At 42.1% G+C, this 17,604-nt stretch overlaps 1 protein-coding gene across 1 annotated transcript; it reads left to right on the forward strand.

The window, feature by feature from the left end:
* The first annotated feature begins 1,629 nt into the window (after window positions 1-1,629).
* Window positions 1,630-10,447, forward strand: LOC138786981 (macrophage migration inhibitory factor-like). The gene is made up of 3 exons (XM_069964063.1): window positions 1,630-1,803; window positions 5,461-5,633; window positions 10,288-10,447. The coding sequence occupies exons 1-3, from the start codon at window positions 1,696-1,698 to the stop codon at window positions 10,364-10,366; spliced, it is 360 nt and encodes a 119-aa protein (XP_069820164.1). The 5' UTR covers window positions 1,630-1,695; the 3' UTR covers window positions 10,367-10,447.
* Window positions 10,448-17,604: the final 7,157 nt, after the last annotated feature.

The following is a 17,604-nucleotide window of genomic DNA, read 5'->3' on the forward strand; positions in this document are numbered from 1 at the left end:
CAGACTAAAGCTTTGTAATTGGGTTTATTAGGCAAATCTGCCATTATCTGCATTCAAAAAGACTTTCCCCAGGTCCCCCCCCCTCCTCTCTCTCATTCACTGCTCATTATCAGGAAATCTCGACCGGTTTACATCAGTTGGGCCCTGTCTGTTCTATGGAGAAGGGAGGGAGATTAGCCGCCAGCAGAGAACAAAGGATTACACAGCGGGACCTGTGTGAAAGCTGCTATTCAGAGGTCAGAGTGGTCAGTGCTGACCTCAGAGGAGATAGCCCGGTGATGTAGCTGTAAATTAACTCTTTGTTGTCCTGTTGGTGCCTTATCTCCCTCCACCCCTCCTCTCTCCATAGAGAACAATGAAGACAGGGGGGAGAGGTTCAAACTGCTTTTTCATGATAAAAATGTATTTTTTGGCTAATACACCCAATTACAAAGTTTCTTCAAATCGCCTGTACTATTGATTTCTGGAGAAAAAAATAATAATAATTTAAACGACAGTGACACTTTAAATAAAGGGGTATTCCTATTACAAAGCCTAAAGGGGTTGTGCCAGCTTTAGGATCAGCCCTGCCATGTCCCGCTCTCACTTCCTGGTTTGCGGCTGGGGGAAGTGCAGATAGGACACAGCAGTGCTGAGAATAAGCTCGGCTCTGCTGTTTTTCCATCTGACATTACACATTCCTCCAGGGACAATCCAAGCCCAGAGGTGGGATGTCAGAGGGAGGTTAAATAAAAGTAAAAAACATACTTACCAGCTCCCAGCCACCACTCTCATACCTAAGAGCGGTGGTTAGGATCCTAGGCAACCACTGTCAACCTGACAGTAAGAGAAAGAGACCAAACTTCAAAAGAAAGCAATTTTGCTAATGCAAAAGTTTAGGTCATGGCAATACACCTTTAACTTTCAGCATATGGTGTCAACAATACGGAGCCTCCTTTAAAAGGGGTACTCCGGCAAAAATCTTTTTCTTTCTGGTCAGCTGGTTTCAGAAAGTTACATATATTTGTAATTTACTTCTATTTAAAAAATCTCCAGTCTTCCAGTACTTATGAGCTGATGTATGTCCTGCAGGAAGTGGTGTATTCTTTCCAGTCTGACACAGTGCTCTCTGCTGCCACTGCTGTCCATGTCAGGAACTGTCTAAAGCAGTAGCAAATCCCCATAGAAAACATCTCTTTCTCTGGACAGTTCCTGAGATGGCAGCAGACTAGAAAGAATACACACTTCCTGCAGGACATACAGCAGCTGATAAGTATGGGAAGACTTGAGATTTTTAAATAGAAGTCAATTGCAAATCTATATAACTTTCTGAAACCAGTTGAACTAAAAGTAAAAGACTTTCGCCAGAGTACCCCTTTAATGCAGAGTTGCGGTTCGGCTTCCTGTGGGCCCAAGGCCCCGATGTACCCCTCACATCCTTGATATTTTTATTATTTGTAATTTTTGCTCCACACAGAGATGCTTTAGATGTGCTGCCAATTGTGTCGGCAGTTCAAATTGATGCCATAAAAAAAAAAAAAAAAAGATTTGCGTAAAATCATATGAGTAAATAAGTAACAGTCACGGGTGGTGAGCAGGATGTGCTTAAAGGGGTGGACGTGAAATACTGCTTCATTGTCCGTTTGTTTCTAAGACTGAGAAGAGCGGCTTTGGTTGCTTTGTGTCTCTTATCCGGTCATATACTCTCCCATCATAATGCCTATATTCACCCTGCACACTAATTTATGCCAGAGCGCAATACCCCAGAACTTCATGACGGACCTTTCCCAGCTACTTGAACAGGCCATGGATGTACCAGCTAAGGTAAGAATTGGGATTAAAATCATTACGAAGATTGTGCTCAAAATAGATTAAAGAGGTTATCCATCGCTACAAAAACATGGCCACTTTTCCCCCTACTGTTGTCTCCAGTTCAGGTGCAGTTTGCAATTAACCTCCATTTACTTCAATGGAACTGAGTTTCAAAACCTGCACCCAATCTGGAGACAACAGTAGGGGGAAAGTGGCCATGTTTTTGTAGCGCTGGATAACCCCTTTAATATTCATACATGTTCAATGGGTTATCCAGTGTTAAACATGGCCACTTCTAGATCAGGGGTAGGGAACCTTGGCTCTCCAGCTGGTGCAAAACTACAACTCCCATCATGCCTGGACAGCCAAAGCTTTAGCTTTGGCTGTCCAGGCATGATGGGAGTTGCAGTTTTGCACCAGCTGGAGAGCCAAGGTTTCCTACCCCTGCACTAGAGACAGCGCCACTCCTGTCTCCAGTTTGGTGTAGGTTTTGCAACTCATCCGTTCCATTGAAGTGAATGGAGCTTAATTGCAAACCACACTTGAACTGGAGGCGAGTCGTTTTGTTTTTGCAAGAAAGTGGCCGTGTTTTTCTAACAATGGATAACCCCTTTAAGAAGTTGTTTTACCTGTTTGTCATATAATGTAGTATTAATGTTGGGTGGAATAAAGCGAGAGGTGTGATTTATTTCAGGTACATATTTTGTTGAATGACTTTCTGTGGAAACTATTAGTAGTGATAAGCGTCCATTTACACAGAAAGATTATCTGACAGATTATCTGCCAAAGATTTGAAGCCAAAGCCAGAAATGGATTTGAAAAGAGGAGAAATCTCAGACTTTTCTTTATGACCTGATCTCTGTTTATAGTCTGTTCCTGGCTTTGGCTTCAAATCTTTGGCAGATAATCTATCAGATAATATTTCTGTGTAAATAGATCCTTATGGTGTGTTTACACAGAGATATTTATCTGACAGATTTTTGAAGCCAAAGCCAGGAATGGATATGAGAAGAGGAGAAATCTCAGGCTTTCCTTTATGACCTGTTTTGTGTTTATAGTCTGTTCCTGGCTTTGGCTTAAAAAATCTGTCAGATAAATCTCTCTGTGTAAACTCACCATAAGATGGAGCAGTTTCAAATGGCGAATAGAAATAATTTAGCAATTTAAGGTTGTGATCCCACTAGCATGTTAAAGGCATACTCCGGTGAGAATCTTTTTCTTTCAAATAAACTTTTCCAATACTTATGAGCTGCTGTATGTTCTGCAGGAAGTGGTGTGTGTTCTTTCCAGTGTGACACAGTGCTCTCTGCTGCCAACTCTGTTCCAGACAGGAACTGTCCAGATCAGTAGCAAATCCCCATAGAACACCTCTCCTGCTCTGGACAGTTCCTGTCAAGGACAGAGGTGGCAGCAGAGAGCACTGTGTCAGACTGGAAAGAGTACACCACATCCTGCAGGACATACAGCAGCTGATAAGTACTGGAAGACTGGAGATTTTAAAATAGAAGTAAATTACAAATCTATATAACTTTCTGAAACCAGTTGATTTGAAAGAAAAAAAAGATTTTTGCTGGAGTACCCCTTTAATTCCTTTATTCCACCTTTATAAAGGCATGGTGTAATATGATTTTGGTTACAATACAATAAAGGGTAAAAAAGCAAAATGTTGTTATAAAAGATTGCTGTTATAGACCACGTAGCATGTACATTATCCTTACAATGTATTAGTTTGGGTGCACATATATCCATTGCACTCAGCTGTTTTAACTGATAACAAAAATGCATTGGTCGTCATCAAGCTTTCTATCCTTTTTCTTTCATAAATAAAATAACAGTAGCCAGTAGTCGGACAAGACGTATGGAGGAACTGTGCAAGATGTGTTCTCCTGTCCAATGATCTGGGTCTAAATGGATGTGCTGGATATTATGAATTATGCCATTCAAATCAATAGGATCAGTTCAAATGGAGCTGGACTGACATACTATATCTGACACACTATATCTAATACAGTATATATAACATATATATGACATGATTGTATTATACATTGTTGCAGAGCTATGATGTAATCTGTTCACTTGTGTAGCTCTCCTTCCACCCATTCACCCCCCAGGTCCTGCTCTACGGGGGCTCATCTGTCTTCATGGTGTGTGGTGCTGATTGGAGTAGTGTGCATTACACTGTATGTGGCACACGGGGTTGAGGGGTATAGTGCCAGGCGATGCATAGTATAATCATTGTATATATCACTTGTAGTTGGTGCAGGGATCCACAAGCTGTCTCTACACTTACATAAGTGGAGAGGTCCACCAGACGTGCCTAGCATATAGTGCGTCTATGATTCAGAATATATATTTTTTTAAATCTTTTTTTATACATGGGGCTTGTTGCAAATGTAAATTCTTATCGCCTTTTCAAACTCAAGGGCACTTTTGCAACCATTTTGATCACCACTCAGTACACGCAGTACAAATATATTCTGTATTTGCAGACTCTCTATACAGTGAAACCTTGGTTTACGATCACAATTCGTTTTGGGAACAAGCTTGTAATCCAAATCACTTGTATATCAAAGCCAATTTTACCCTAAAAAATAATGGTTTGTTCCATAACCCAAAAAATATGGTAAAGTGTTCTGTATCAATAAAGAACAATGTATCTGGAAGGAAAGGGTTAATCAGTTAACTCTCCCACACATACAAATCCCCAGGTGGCTACAAACCTGGTGCTGGGGTCGGCTGCCTGGAGCAGCTATCATGAAAGGGGTTAATATAGAGGCCAGAGGAAAACAGCGGTGATGTGGACGGGCAGCAGAGGAGAGCCGAAAGGCGTCCGATCACTAGAGATGAGTGGACTTTTCGGATTTCTGGTTCGCAGATCTCTACCGTTTACCAACAGAGTTGATAAGGTAGCAGTGGGTTACAATGAAAAGGCTTTCTACCCAGTGCAGAATCAGGATGGGGACACAGGGGACTCGTATTACCAAATCTTGCTTGTATACCAAGTTACAATTTTTAATAAATTTTTGACCGTTACATAATTTCTTTAGGGAATTGATCAAATCACTGACCCCTTTCAGGGAAATGATGGAATGAACTCTATAATTTCCCCTTGCGACATGGAATTCGCTTACTGTATCGCCTCTCTGCTCCCTCGGCCGTCTGCTCTGCTCCCCCATCCGCCCCCAATTCCGTATGCCTGCCAATGCCTGCCTTTAGTCCCGTCCACCCTGCCACCATATGCCTGCCAGGGATGTGTGCCGCTCTGCTCCCCTGTCCGCCTCCGCCGCCATATGCCTGCCTGGAGTTCCTGTCCGCCCCGCTGCCATATGCCTGCCCGGGAGGTGTGCCGCTCTTCTCGCCTGTCCACCTCCGCCACCGGACGTAGTTCTGGGCGACTCCTCGATAGTTCATTCCATCATTTCCCTGAAAGGATTCACTGATTTGATCAAATCCCGAGTTAAATGATGCAACGGCGCGTTCATTCCATCATTTCCCAGGATTTGATCAAATCCCTGGATTCTATCATTTCACTGCAACATATATACATATATACACAAAGACACATATTTATGTACACTCACTTCTTACATTCCCACATGGACATAGTGTGACCACCTTTAGTTTAGGACTGCACAGACTTACAGTATATGGTTGTGTCATCTATAGGCCTTCGCAGTGATTATTCACACCAATCAACAAATGATTTTTGCTGGAACAAAAGATCCCTGTGGCCTGTGCAGTCTGCAAAGCATTGGGAAGACGGGTGGTCCAAGGAACGAAAATTACTCCAAGATACTGGGCGAGTTTCTGGAGAAGCAGCTGCGAATACCCCCCGAAAGGCAAGTGTCACCTTCTATACCTACTGCAGACATATTTCTTCAGGCTTCCCGCAGACACAAATTTTGCTCTGCATTATTTTCCTGTAGTTTTTCCTGCTTGTTTTGAGATTTGGTGCTTATTTTAAGATTTGGTTGGTAGTTTTCTCATTTTCCTTTAAATTAGTATAGGCGCTTTTATCTCTGGTGTTTTATCCCCGGTGTTATTTTCAGGATAAGTCATGTGATTCGTGGATCATGTGATCCCTGGTTTACTTTTGAAAAATTAGGAGAAAAAAACAGCAATATGAATATAGACATGATGGGGGAGATTTACTAAACTGGTGTAAAGTAGAATTGTCTTAGTTGCCCCTAGCAACCAATCAGATTCCACCTTTCATTTTCCAAAAAGTCTGTGAGGTTAGAAAAGTGGAATCTGATTGGTTGCTAGGGGCAACTGAGCCAGTTTCACTTTACACCATGTTTGATAAATCTCCTCCGGTGTTTTTTTCTGGTGTTTTTAGCCCTCTATAGAAGTCTATAATCCTGAAATCTTGCAGATTTTATTCTAGCCACTAAGCCTAATAATAAGCTGTCACTTCATGTTCTATACAGATCACTTTTCAGCAGTTTCCTTCTTATCAACACAGGCAGTGACCTCTGTAAAAGTGTACCTTAAAAGGGGTTATCCAACGCTATAAAAACATGGCCACTTTTCCCCCTACTGTTGTCTCCAGTTCAGGTGTGGTTTGCAATTAAGCTCCATTTACTTCAATGGAACTGAGTTTCAAAACCCGACCCAAACTGGAGACAACAGTAGGGGGAAAGTGGCCATGTTTTTGTAGCACTGGATAACCCCTTTAAACTCTTTTCATTAAACCAATAGACAACTCTGCAGTCTACTGTTTGTTATGTCCATGGGGGCTTGCTGTAGAGAATATCTGCAGAAAGCTCAGGCAATATGGCCTGCCCAGAATGGTTTATACCGTGGCTCTGATCAGTATAAAAATATATACTTGACACTAAAAAGAATCTTTTTCTTTTAAATCAACTGGTCTCAGAAAGTTATACAGATTTGTAATTTACTTCTATTTAAAAATCTCCAGTCTTCCCGTACTTATCAGCCTCTTTATGTCCTGCAAGAAATGGTGTATACTTTTCAATATGACACAGTGCTCTCTGCTGCCACCTCTGTCCATGACTGGAATTGTCCAGAGCAGGAGAGGTTTTCTATGGGGATTTGCCACTGCTCTGGACAGTTCCTGACATTGACAGAGGTGGCAGCAGAGATTCTAAATAATCAACTAGAGCAGGGGTAGGGAACCTTGGCTTTCCAGCTGTTGCAAAACTACAACTCCCATCATGCCTGGCCTCTAAATATGTAATACCACATCAGTCCACCTGCCAATATAACATGTTATCTGCCACATAATACTGACAGGAACTCAAACATGTTTAGCACTCGTTGCTATGTCTTTCTCTGCCAACAGCTGCTATCAAAAATCAACATGGGAGAGGTCTGTCAGTAAGGAGCAGGGGTGTATTGTGTTCTGTAATGCTAGAACTAAATATACTCGCTTACCATGCTGCCTAAAGTAGCACTGTCCAACATAAAACCTAAAAAAACAATTGCGGATGCAAGACCAGTATATATAAATTTACTTTATTGTTTACATATCAGAGAGTGAAACTATTTTTAAAAAAAGATACATCACATGGGGGCTAGAGCTAATACAAATCCCCATAAAAACGGTGGATTGACAAGGTTCTTACATGTAAAATATAACATCACAGAGCAAATAGCAATAGAAAATGATGAACCTATATATGTACTGGGCACTGGGCTGGTACAGCATGCAATAAATAAATATAACTCACAGTGAGAATACAGAAATAAATAAATACCATCCTCCTATGATACAAAATTACCCATACGTGTCCTTAGTTCATATATCCACCTCACCATACACCCGACGCACGTTTCGCTTGTTGCTTTATCGAGGGTGATGTCCCAAGTACTGAGCTCAGATCTTATAAACCCCATACAACCAATCAAACACATACCCATCATGTGAATCACATAGCACAATCAGTAACACCGAAAAACCGGAAATGATGTCACTTGGTCACATGACCAGACTTCATCACATGATAAGTTATTATTCATATATCCAAATTATTGCTGTATACATAATCATTATACCCCCTTCTGCTTCCCTCCTTCACCCCTCATATCGCAATCCTCTCATTTCTAAGTAACCTTAGTATCTTAGTAATCCAAAAATGGTCATGCATTGTACTACCACACTTGGTTGCAGAAGATGTATTTCATTACACAGTATGTATATATATACATTTCTGGGATATGTTGGTGTAACAATCCACAAGTCTACATTTACCTTGGGCACATCTTTAATCATGTTATCAATATTTACACATACACTTGGGCACTCACACCACTTTCATTATGAATATAAGCACTTTATCATACATACACTTTTACCTTTATATTATTTCACACGGTGTTCACATTTCACCATACACATATATACATATTTTTCTCACTCACAGTCTCAATATATTCATTATTTATTTTCTGCATTTATTATTTATTATTTACTATCTATCTATTATTCATTTATTATTCATTATTAGTATTATTTATTATTTATTATTTATTATTATTTTTATTATTTATTTTTTATTTTTCATTTTTTTTATTTATATTTTTTTATTTTTATATTTATTATTATTTTTATTTTCATTTATTTTTTATTATTATTTATTTTTTATTTTTATTTTTCATTCATTACTTTTTTATTATTATATTATATATATATATATATTTTATATATATCCTATTTATTTATTTTTTATTTTTATTTTTATTCATATATATACATATATGTTTTTGTATGTTTATTGATTATTTTTATGGTATAGACATTTATGTCTACAATGATACACAGGTTTTGGGTATATATAACTAATTACATATGCGATTTTATTACATGTATTTTATCTTAAATAGGTAAGTATTATGTGGCACTTTCTTTGGTTTGACACGTTTGTTAGCACTTTTTAGCACTTTTTAGCACTTTGCACGATTGCACTTTTGTTGGCACTGTCACATTGATATGTCCCACTACTCTTTTTATTTCTCACTTTAGGGTTTCTTTTGGGTATATATACATTGTTTTTCTTCTATATTATACATACGATGCAGTATGCAGACTTTAAATTGGTATGTTTTTATTTGGTATAGGACCATGTTTACATTGTATGCGGTCATGTGACTCCCGGCTGGTCAGCTGACCGTGCGGGACGTCACATGACCGCATATACAACCTTGCTCCGGATGACGCTCGTTGAGTGGCAGTTCCGGCGCCGGGCTTCCGGGGATGACGCGGTCATGTGATGTGGTCACGTGGTGCGCGTCATTTCCGGTTTTACGATGTGGATTGTGGATGCAGGAACCAAGATACTAAGGTTACTTAGAAATGAGAGGATTGCGATATGAGGGGTGAAGGAGGGAAGCAGAAGGGGGTATAATGATTATGTATACAGCAATAATTTGGATATATGAATAATAACTTATCATGTGATGAAGTCTGGTCATGTGACCAAGTGACATCATTTCCGGTTTTTCGGTGTTACTGATTGTGCTATGTGATTCACATGATGGGTATGTGTTTGATTGGTTGTATGGGGTTTATAAGATCTGAGCTCAGTACTTGGGACATCACCCTCGATAAAGCAACAAGCGAAACGTGCGTCGGGTGTACGGTGAGGTGGATATATGAACTAAGGACACGTATGGGTAATTTTGTATCATAGGAGGATGGTATTTATTTATTTCTGTATTCTCACTGTGAGTTATATTTATTTATTGCATGCTGTACCAGCCCAGTGCCCAGTACATATATAGGTTCATCATTTTCTATTGCTATTTGCTCTGTGATGTTATATTTTACATGTAAGAACCTTGTCAATCCACCGTTTTTATGGGGATTTGTATTAGCTCTAGCCCCCATGTGATGTATCTTTTTTTAAAAATAGTTTCACTCTCTGATATGTAAACAATAAAGTAAATTTATATATACTGGTCTTGCATCCGCAATTGTTTTTTTAGGTTTTATGTTGGACAGTGTTGGGTGCGCATAGACCGCACTATTTGAGCCTTATGTAGGATTACTGAAGTAGCACTGATCAAATTTCTGTATTGTCAAATTCCTCACGTTCAGAGGTTAGAGTACTGGGCTAGTTTTATGCTGCGCTTACACGAAACGATTATCGTTCGAATTTTCGCATAAACGATGGCATTTGAGTGATAATCAACTCGTGTAAACACAGCCAACGATCGCTAAAAATTTGCAGATTGCTTTGTGTAAACAGTCTTTCAAAGATTCACCCTATGTGAAAGATGGGCTTAAGCGATCTCAAAAACGATCACAATAACGATTTTTATTACGAATTTTCTAACGATTTTTCTAACAATTTATTCGTCTAAACGCTTTATAATCGTTATAAAAACCAAATCGTTGCTTCAAAATCGTTAAACGATTGATTGGGCGAATTATCGATTTGTGTACACACAGCATTACCCTGTTTGATTTTGTACTGATCTTTTCCATTGACTTATACAGCTGTTTTTACACATATCCATTGTCTTTTTCAGGGTTTACATCACCTTCCTTGATGTAAGTGGATCGAACGTCGGCTGGAATGGTTCTACCTATGCTGCGGTTGCTCTGTAATACTTTGGATTAATAATATGTGTACATGCCATGTATTACTCCTCTTCCCTTAATTATACTGCACTTTCTTTACTCAATAAACAGACATTTAGATGTGTTGTGTTTTGTATTGATTACAATGACAATTTTATTACTGTCCCTTATTCTCAATATGATGAAAATCTGCAGTTTCCCAATCCAAATCCACATGGATTAAGCCCATATAAGCGTACCCTTTTAACACTTTATATACTTTGGGGGACATTTACTAAGGAGTCTAATGTGTGTGACTATTTTAAGGTGGGTTGGCGTTTATTTTGTTCTAATAGATTGTTTGTGATTTGTAAATGTGTCTAAGTAAAAAGGTTGCAAAAAAAGTTGCAAACAAATTCACCTGGTACTGACCAGACATAGGCCTGCACCAGTTTTTGCAACTTTTTATAAAGTCGCAAATGATAAATTGGGCACAAATTCTGGATTATGCGAATATTTGGAGGAATAGTCAAAAGGCATTAAAAAAATAGTTTAAAAAATATTCGCCTGTCGAATACTGGCTCATAAATAGAACTTAATATATAGACCATAAATGCGCAAAAAATCCAATTATTCGCCTAAAATTAAGCGCAGAGTTCTTGATAAATTTCCCCATTTAGTTATATTTTTTAATGCTTTAAATCCGTTTTATAAGATTAACTAATAGTGTTGAGCAAACCTGTTAAAATGGTTCAACTAATGATGCCGAACCCAAACATTTTGACAGGTTTGCTCAAACCCTTTAACCCCTTAACGACTGTTGAGTGTAGATTTACGCCCCCACTGCCTGTGTCTTAATGCAGGAGGGCGTTAATGTACGCCCTGCCAGGGTCCCGGGTTATGGAGCAAGCTGTCTGCAACCAGGACCTCACCCTCAATGGCGGTCTGCCGCGATCGTGCGGCCGCCCGCCATTAACATCTTAAACGCAGCGATCGCTAAAGCTTATTAACATATAATATACCATAGCGTGCGTAATTGTCTGATCTATTAAAATAAAACAAATTATTCCCGCACGGTGAACGGTGTGAACAAAAAGCGGTAAAAAAAATGCAGCGATTGCTTTTTTTTAATTACATTTTATATATAAAAAAAATTTATAAAAAGCAATCAATACCTTTGAACTAGAAAAAAATGTTACTAATAAAAACTAGAGATCATGACGCAAAAAATGACTCCTCATACGGCCCCGTAGGTGAAAAAATAAATGTGATATAGGAGTTACAATAGGGCCATTGTAAAAATGCCTATTTGCAAAAAAAAGTTTTACTGCTAATAAAAATAGTAAAATGTTAGAAAACCTAGTAAACCTGCATATCGCTGTTTTCAGACTGACCTATAGAATAAAGAAAAAATGCCCGTTTTACCATAAAGTGCATTACGTAAACATGGAACACCCCCTCCAAAATTTGCAGAATCGCGTTTTTTGACCCAAGTTCACCCCATAAATATTTTGGGGGTTCCATCATTCATTTTATGGCAGATTTAAAAAAAGATTACAAAGTACACTTGTTTCTGAAAAAGAACAAGCCCTCACATGGCCCTGTAGGTGGAATAATGAAAGAGTTATGGGTCTTAGAAGGCGAGGAGGAAAAAACGAAAACGTGACAACTGGCCCAGTCCTTAAGGCCGATTATAGACCGCCGGAGTGTTTCTAGCGACATTCTTGGCCAATAAGCGCCTGTGTTAAAGGCACTTAACTTCTCTATCAGCTCTTTAGGTTGAACTGTATCAAAGGCTTTGCTTAAATCCAGGCGATAGCCACGGCACCACCTTCATCCAGCACATTTGTGACATAATCAAAGAAATCAATGAGATTAGTCTGACATGATCTGCCTGCAGTAAAGCTGCTGGGTGATAGGACGGGACGCCCCCGGCAGCCGCACATCACCCGGGGACAGACCAGGAGGCGAGAGGCTCGACGGGGCAACGGATGGCAGGTTGTGTTTTGTTGTTTTTTTTGTGTTATCTGCTGTGCACGGGGGGGGGGGGGGGGGGAGGGGGGACACCATCTATAAGGGGTGGGGGGGGGGGAAGAGGGGGACCATCTATGAGGGAGCCAGCTATAAGGGGGAAGAGGGAGTCCATCTATAAGTTAGGAAGAGGGGGCCAGCTGACATTCTCTGTGCTGCTGTGACCTCCCCTATAAGATCAGCACCCTCCTTTCCTGACATCCTCTGTGCTGCTGTGACCCTGCGACTTCCCCTATAAGATCAGCACCCTCCTCTCCTGACATCCTCTGTGTTGCTGTGACCTCCCCTATAAGATCAGCGCCCTCCTCTCCTGACATCCTCTGTGCTGCTGGGACCTCTCCTATAAGATCAGCACCCTCCTCTCCTGGCATCCTCTGTGCTGCTGGGACCTCTCCTATGAGATCAGCACCCTCCTCTCCTGACATCCTCTGTGCTGCTGGAACCTCTCCTGTAGGATTAGCAACCTCCTCTTCTGACATCCTCTGTGCTGCTGTGACCTCCCCTACAAGACCAGCACCCTCCTCTCCTGACATCCTCTGTGCTGCTGTGACCTCCCCTATAAGATCTGCACCCTCCTCTCCTGACATCCTCTGTGCTGCTGGGATGCTGTGACCTCCCCTATAAGATCAGCACCCTCCTTTCCTGACATCCTCTGTGCTGCTAGGACCCTGCGACCTCCCCTATAAGATCAGCACCCTCCTCTCCTGACATCCTGTGCTGCTGTGACCTCCCCTAAAAGATCATCACCCTCCTCTCCTGACATCCTCTGTGCTGCTGTGAATTCCCTATAAGATCAGCACCATCCTCTCCTGACATCCTCTGTGCTGCTGTGACCTCCACTATAAGATCAGCCCCTCCTCTCCTGACATCCTCTGTGCTGCTGTGACCTCCCCTATAAGATCAGCACCCTCCTCTCCTGACATCCTCTGTGCTGCTGTGACCTCCCCTATAAGATCAGCCCCTCCTCTCCTGACATCCTCTGTGCAGCTGTGACCTCCCCTATAAGATCAGCACCCTCCTCTCCTGACATCCTCTGTGCTTCCGTGACCTCCCCTATAAGATCAGCACCCTCCTCTCCTGACAACCTCTGTGCAGCTCTGACCTTTTGGGGGGGGGGGGCAACAGCAGGAAACCAGGTGGCAATATGTTTATTGGGGGCAACAGTGGGTGAACAAGTGGCAATATGTTTATTGGGGGCAGTGGAGGTGGGGTGGGCAATGCTTACTTGTAGCAAGGGACCAAACATTATGTTTATTGGGGCCAGCAGGGGGGGGGGGGCAGTAGCGGAATATAATATGGGAGGATTGACCGGGGAGGGGGGGGGGTGCAGGTTGGGTGGACAGCCCGGGGCCCAGGGTACATTTAATCCGCCACTGTATGGGTATAATGGTGCATTTACACTGAGAGACATATCTGACAGATTTTGGAAGCCAAAGCCAGGAATGGATTTGAAAAGAGGAAAAATCTCAGTCTTTCCTTTATGACCTTTTCTCTGTTTATACTCTGTTCCTGGCTATGGCTTCAAAAATCTGTCAGATAAATCTATGAATAAACGCACCATAACTTCTGTCTGTTCTCCATTCATCAGGAATATCTGTTCAAAGGGATTGTCTATACAGATCCGTCAGAAAGGCAACAGTAACAGATGGGATATTATTAACTTCTGGGGTAGCTATGACCAATTCACAGTATGGACTGAATAGGGTATAACTAAGAGACCAAGGAGGGTCCAAAAGCTGCATTTGTCTCACTTTGTCAGCTCCATAGAGAATGAATTAACCTCTGCCGTATATGCATGTAGTTTTTACACCGCTTGCAAAAGTCTGTACTTCAAGTAAACGTGGTAATGAAGTAGTACCTAAGTTCTCCACCTATCCCTATTAATTTTTTCTCTTTACACTTTCTTCTCCACCACTCACAGGGGACATTACACCTCCTGTAGGAATTTGTAACATTGGGAAAGGAAGTACACGCCTACACTTAGTCAGTCCAGTGTAGTCTAGTCTAGTGTGTGGTAGTGGATAGATGCACATGGGAGACACAGAGACTTTTTTCTTCAAAAGCTACACCTATTCCTAGTATGCAGTGCTAAGCCACTCAGGAGAGGACAAGTTAGAGAACACCCCAATCGACGCCGTGAACACTTCTAAAAGGGCAGGACAGTATCCTGAAACAATAGGAACTGATCCGGATAGAGCAAAGTTGCTACAAGCCTACGTACTCTCTCACAGCACAGGTGTAACCAGGTAAACTTGGCCACCTTGCTCATCACGGGTAACAAGGTCTGTGGCTTGTGTCACCCTAATAGGACAGGCAATGGCAATGGCGTCACGACAAACTACCATCTGGCTGAGCTAAATCCTGACCAACCACTACATCAGTGGCATCACACATCACCATCTGGCAAGTGACCGGTTATCCATAACAAGGCTGAGATTTCAGGGTCACTGTTCTCTATATCGTGGGAGGCCCCCACAATCTCTTAGATATGCCTATCCTATACATACCATGAATAGGGTATAACAAACCCAATTGGGAATATCTCTTTAGGAACACTGTGGTGGACACCATTTGGAGAAGTAACCCAGCACAGCCACTAGACAGTGTATGGAGCTGCCTGCTTCCTGTTCTGTTTTACTGTGTATGGTGGCACTGTGGCTATGGGTGATTGGCAGAGGTTCTGGGTGTCATCACCCTACCAACCTGATATTGATGAATTATCATCGGCACTAAAATGCTTGCATGCTTGTTACTCAAGTTGAGCATTTTTCAAGTGCTCGACTCGAGTAACAAACCCCAATAAAGTCAAGAGGAGACTCGAGCATTTAACCAGCTACCCCCTACTAGGCAGAGGGGAGGGTGTCTGGTTCACTGGCCTGCCAAGCTACTTAAACTATTCCCTACACTAAGGAGCCATTCAGAGGTCTGCTATATATGGTCTGTGCACAGACTGTATACTGCGGACCGCACCTCCCAGTTGAAAGGTAACTAATAAACACAATTGTGCTGATATCCCAGTATCAGAGCATAGATCTACTGTGCAGCTAGCGGAGGATACCAGCATAAGATGTTTTATTATGCCGTGCAAGGCCGGGAGATGGGCAGCAACTAGTCATCTGGGCGGAAGCAGCTTGTGAATAATCATGGCTCTCTGCCAGTCAGAACGCAGTACGGGGATGATTGACAGGAAGGGAGACCACTAATGGTCCTTTCTGCCTGTCAATCATCCCCGCACTGCGCCTTGACAGGGCCATGACTAGTCACAAGCTTCTCCCTGCCCAGATGACTAGTTGCTGCCCCTCTCGCAGCCTCGCACGGCATAATAAAACATCTTTTCCCCCTTTGTAAAGATAATGCTGCAGACATGGCTGGTTTGCTCCGCAGGCTGCACAGTAGATCTATATTATTACTCTATTTGAACAGCACCCAAGCACCCTAAGGTGCTCTATTGAACATTGATCAGTGACAAACAGCCAGCTCGATTGCTCAACACTAGTGCCGCCAAACTGGAGGCTTATTCGTCATTTCCAGAACATACTTATAGGTAGGTGACTTTCCAAAGGGAATGGTTTTCCTAGACATCTGGTCATGGTGCTTTACTAAAGGAATTACTGAACAGCCCCTGATTTTCAGTGCATTTCTATGTGCATTATGCTGGGGTTTTTTTTTAGTGATGTCTGTATAGGTAATAGCCTGTATGGTTTGTGGTCACCATTCTATGCAGCTTAGTGGACCATTGGAAAGAAACAGATAGGGCCCGGTCCATGATTAATCCATTGGAGTAGTGTTGCCAAACAGTTCGGGTTTGGCAACGACCTCCAAACCCAAACTGCATTTCACTCTAGGCAGCTGGAGATGTTGGATGCCACCCTAGGGAGTCCTGGCAAACATGGATACAGCCATTCGGCAAGATCGCTTAGCACAATCTGGGAGAGTAGCCAATGGTAGTAGATGGACATCTGAAAAATAATAAAGGTAGGTGGCTTTGGGTAGGGGGTTGCTTGGTATTACTGTGACTATCGCAGGGAGGTTTTGTTGTCCATACAGATGGAACCTTTAGTGAGATCACTGTCGGGTGGACTACATGCCGCATTGCCCCGTGCAGATAGATGGACTGTTACTGTACACGGGGGAGGGTAAAATGGGAAATGGAGAACTATGAGGTAGGGCTGGGCAATTAATTGAACTAATTCGATCAATTCGCCTAGATTTTGAGAATCGATTTAAATTTCTTTGAAAATCGTAAATTCGATTTTCAAGGAAAATAAAAAAAAATTGGGCTTTGACCTGCAAGGGGAGCAGTGGCACTCCGGGCAAGCTGCTCCTCCTGCAGGTCGGAGTGGGACCGCACGCCCGCACCCGGAGAACCGCAGCTGCCACCGCCCGCCCACACCCGGAGCACCGCAGCCGCCGGCTTACACCCTGATCACTGCAGCCGCCGCAGCCCGCCCGCACCCGTTGCACTGCAGCTTCCGCCCGCCCCCAGTGGCTCCTTAGAGCACTGGAGACATGGAGCTGGTGCCCGCTTCATGGTGTGAGTTGTGGTGCTAGTCAGTACTGCAAGACTACTCTACTACTACCCCCAATACTACTCCCCATACTGCTCTACTACCCCCAATACTGCTCCACTACTACCCCCAATACTACTCCCCCAATACTGCTCTACTACTACCCCCCAATACTACTCCTAATACTGCTCTACTACTACCCCCAATACTACTCCCCCATACTGCTCTACTACTACCCCCAATACTGCTCTACTACTACCCAGAATACTACTCCCCCAATACTGCTCTACTACTACCCCCAATACTGCTCTACTACTACCCCCAATACTGCTCTACTACTACCCAGAATACTACTCCCCCAATACTGCTCTACTACCCCCAATACACCCCTTATCCACTATGCCTCTACTACTTCACCCTGCATAAAATAACTAAAAAAATGTTTTAATCGAGATTTAATTTGAGAAAAAAAAATGTAAAATAAAATCGCCCAGCCCTACTATGAGGCATCATTTATTATTTTTTACGTTTTAGAGCAGGGTTGCAGTTGCAAAACTACAATTCCCATCATACCTGGACAGCCAAAACTTTAGCTTTGGCTGTCCAGGCATGATGGGAATTGTAGTTTTGCAATAGCTGGAGGCCTGAAGACTCCCTATCCCTGTTTTAGGGGAAAATTGCTTATAATGACTAAACTGCTTTACACACACAGCCCCCAACACTGTGTATTATATACTAAGTATTATT

The sequence above is a fragment of the Dendropsophus ebraccatus genome, chromosome 3 (assembly GCF_027789765.1).
Source record: "Dendropsophus ebraccatus isolate aDenEbr1 chromosome 3, aDenEbr1.pat, whole genome shotgun sequence".
NCBI lineage: Eukaryota > Metazoa > Chordata > Amphibia > Anura > Hylidae > Dendropsophus > Dendropsophus ebraccatus.

What these genes read in the sequence shown, in the direction of transcription:
- LOC138786981 (XM_069964063.1), top strand. Translation starts at nt 1,696, where the DNA reads ATGCCTATATTCACCCTGCACACTAATTTATGCCAGAGCGCAATACCC. An exon ending in CCATGGATGTACCAGCTAAG is followed by an intron (nt 1,804 to 5,460) that starts GTAAGAATTGGG and finishes TGTCATCTATAG; the next exon opens with GCCTTCGCAGTGATTATTCA. An exon ending in CTGCGAATACCCCCCGAAAG is followed by an intron (nt 5,634 to 10,287) that starts GCAAGTGTCACC and finishes TGTCTTTTTCAG; the next exon opens with GGTTTACATCACCTTCCTTG.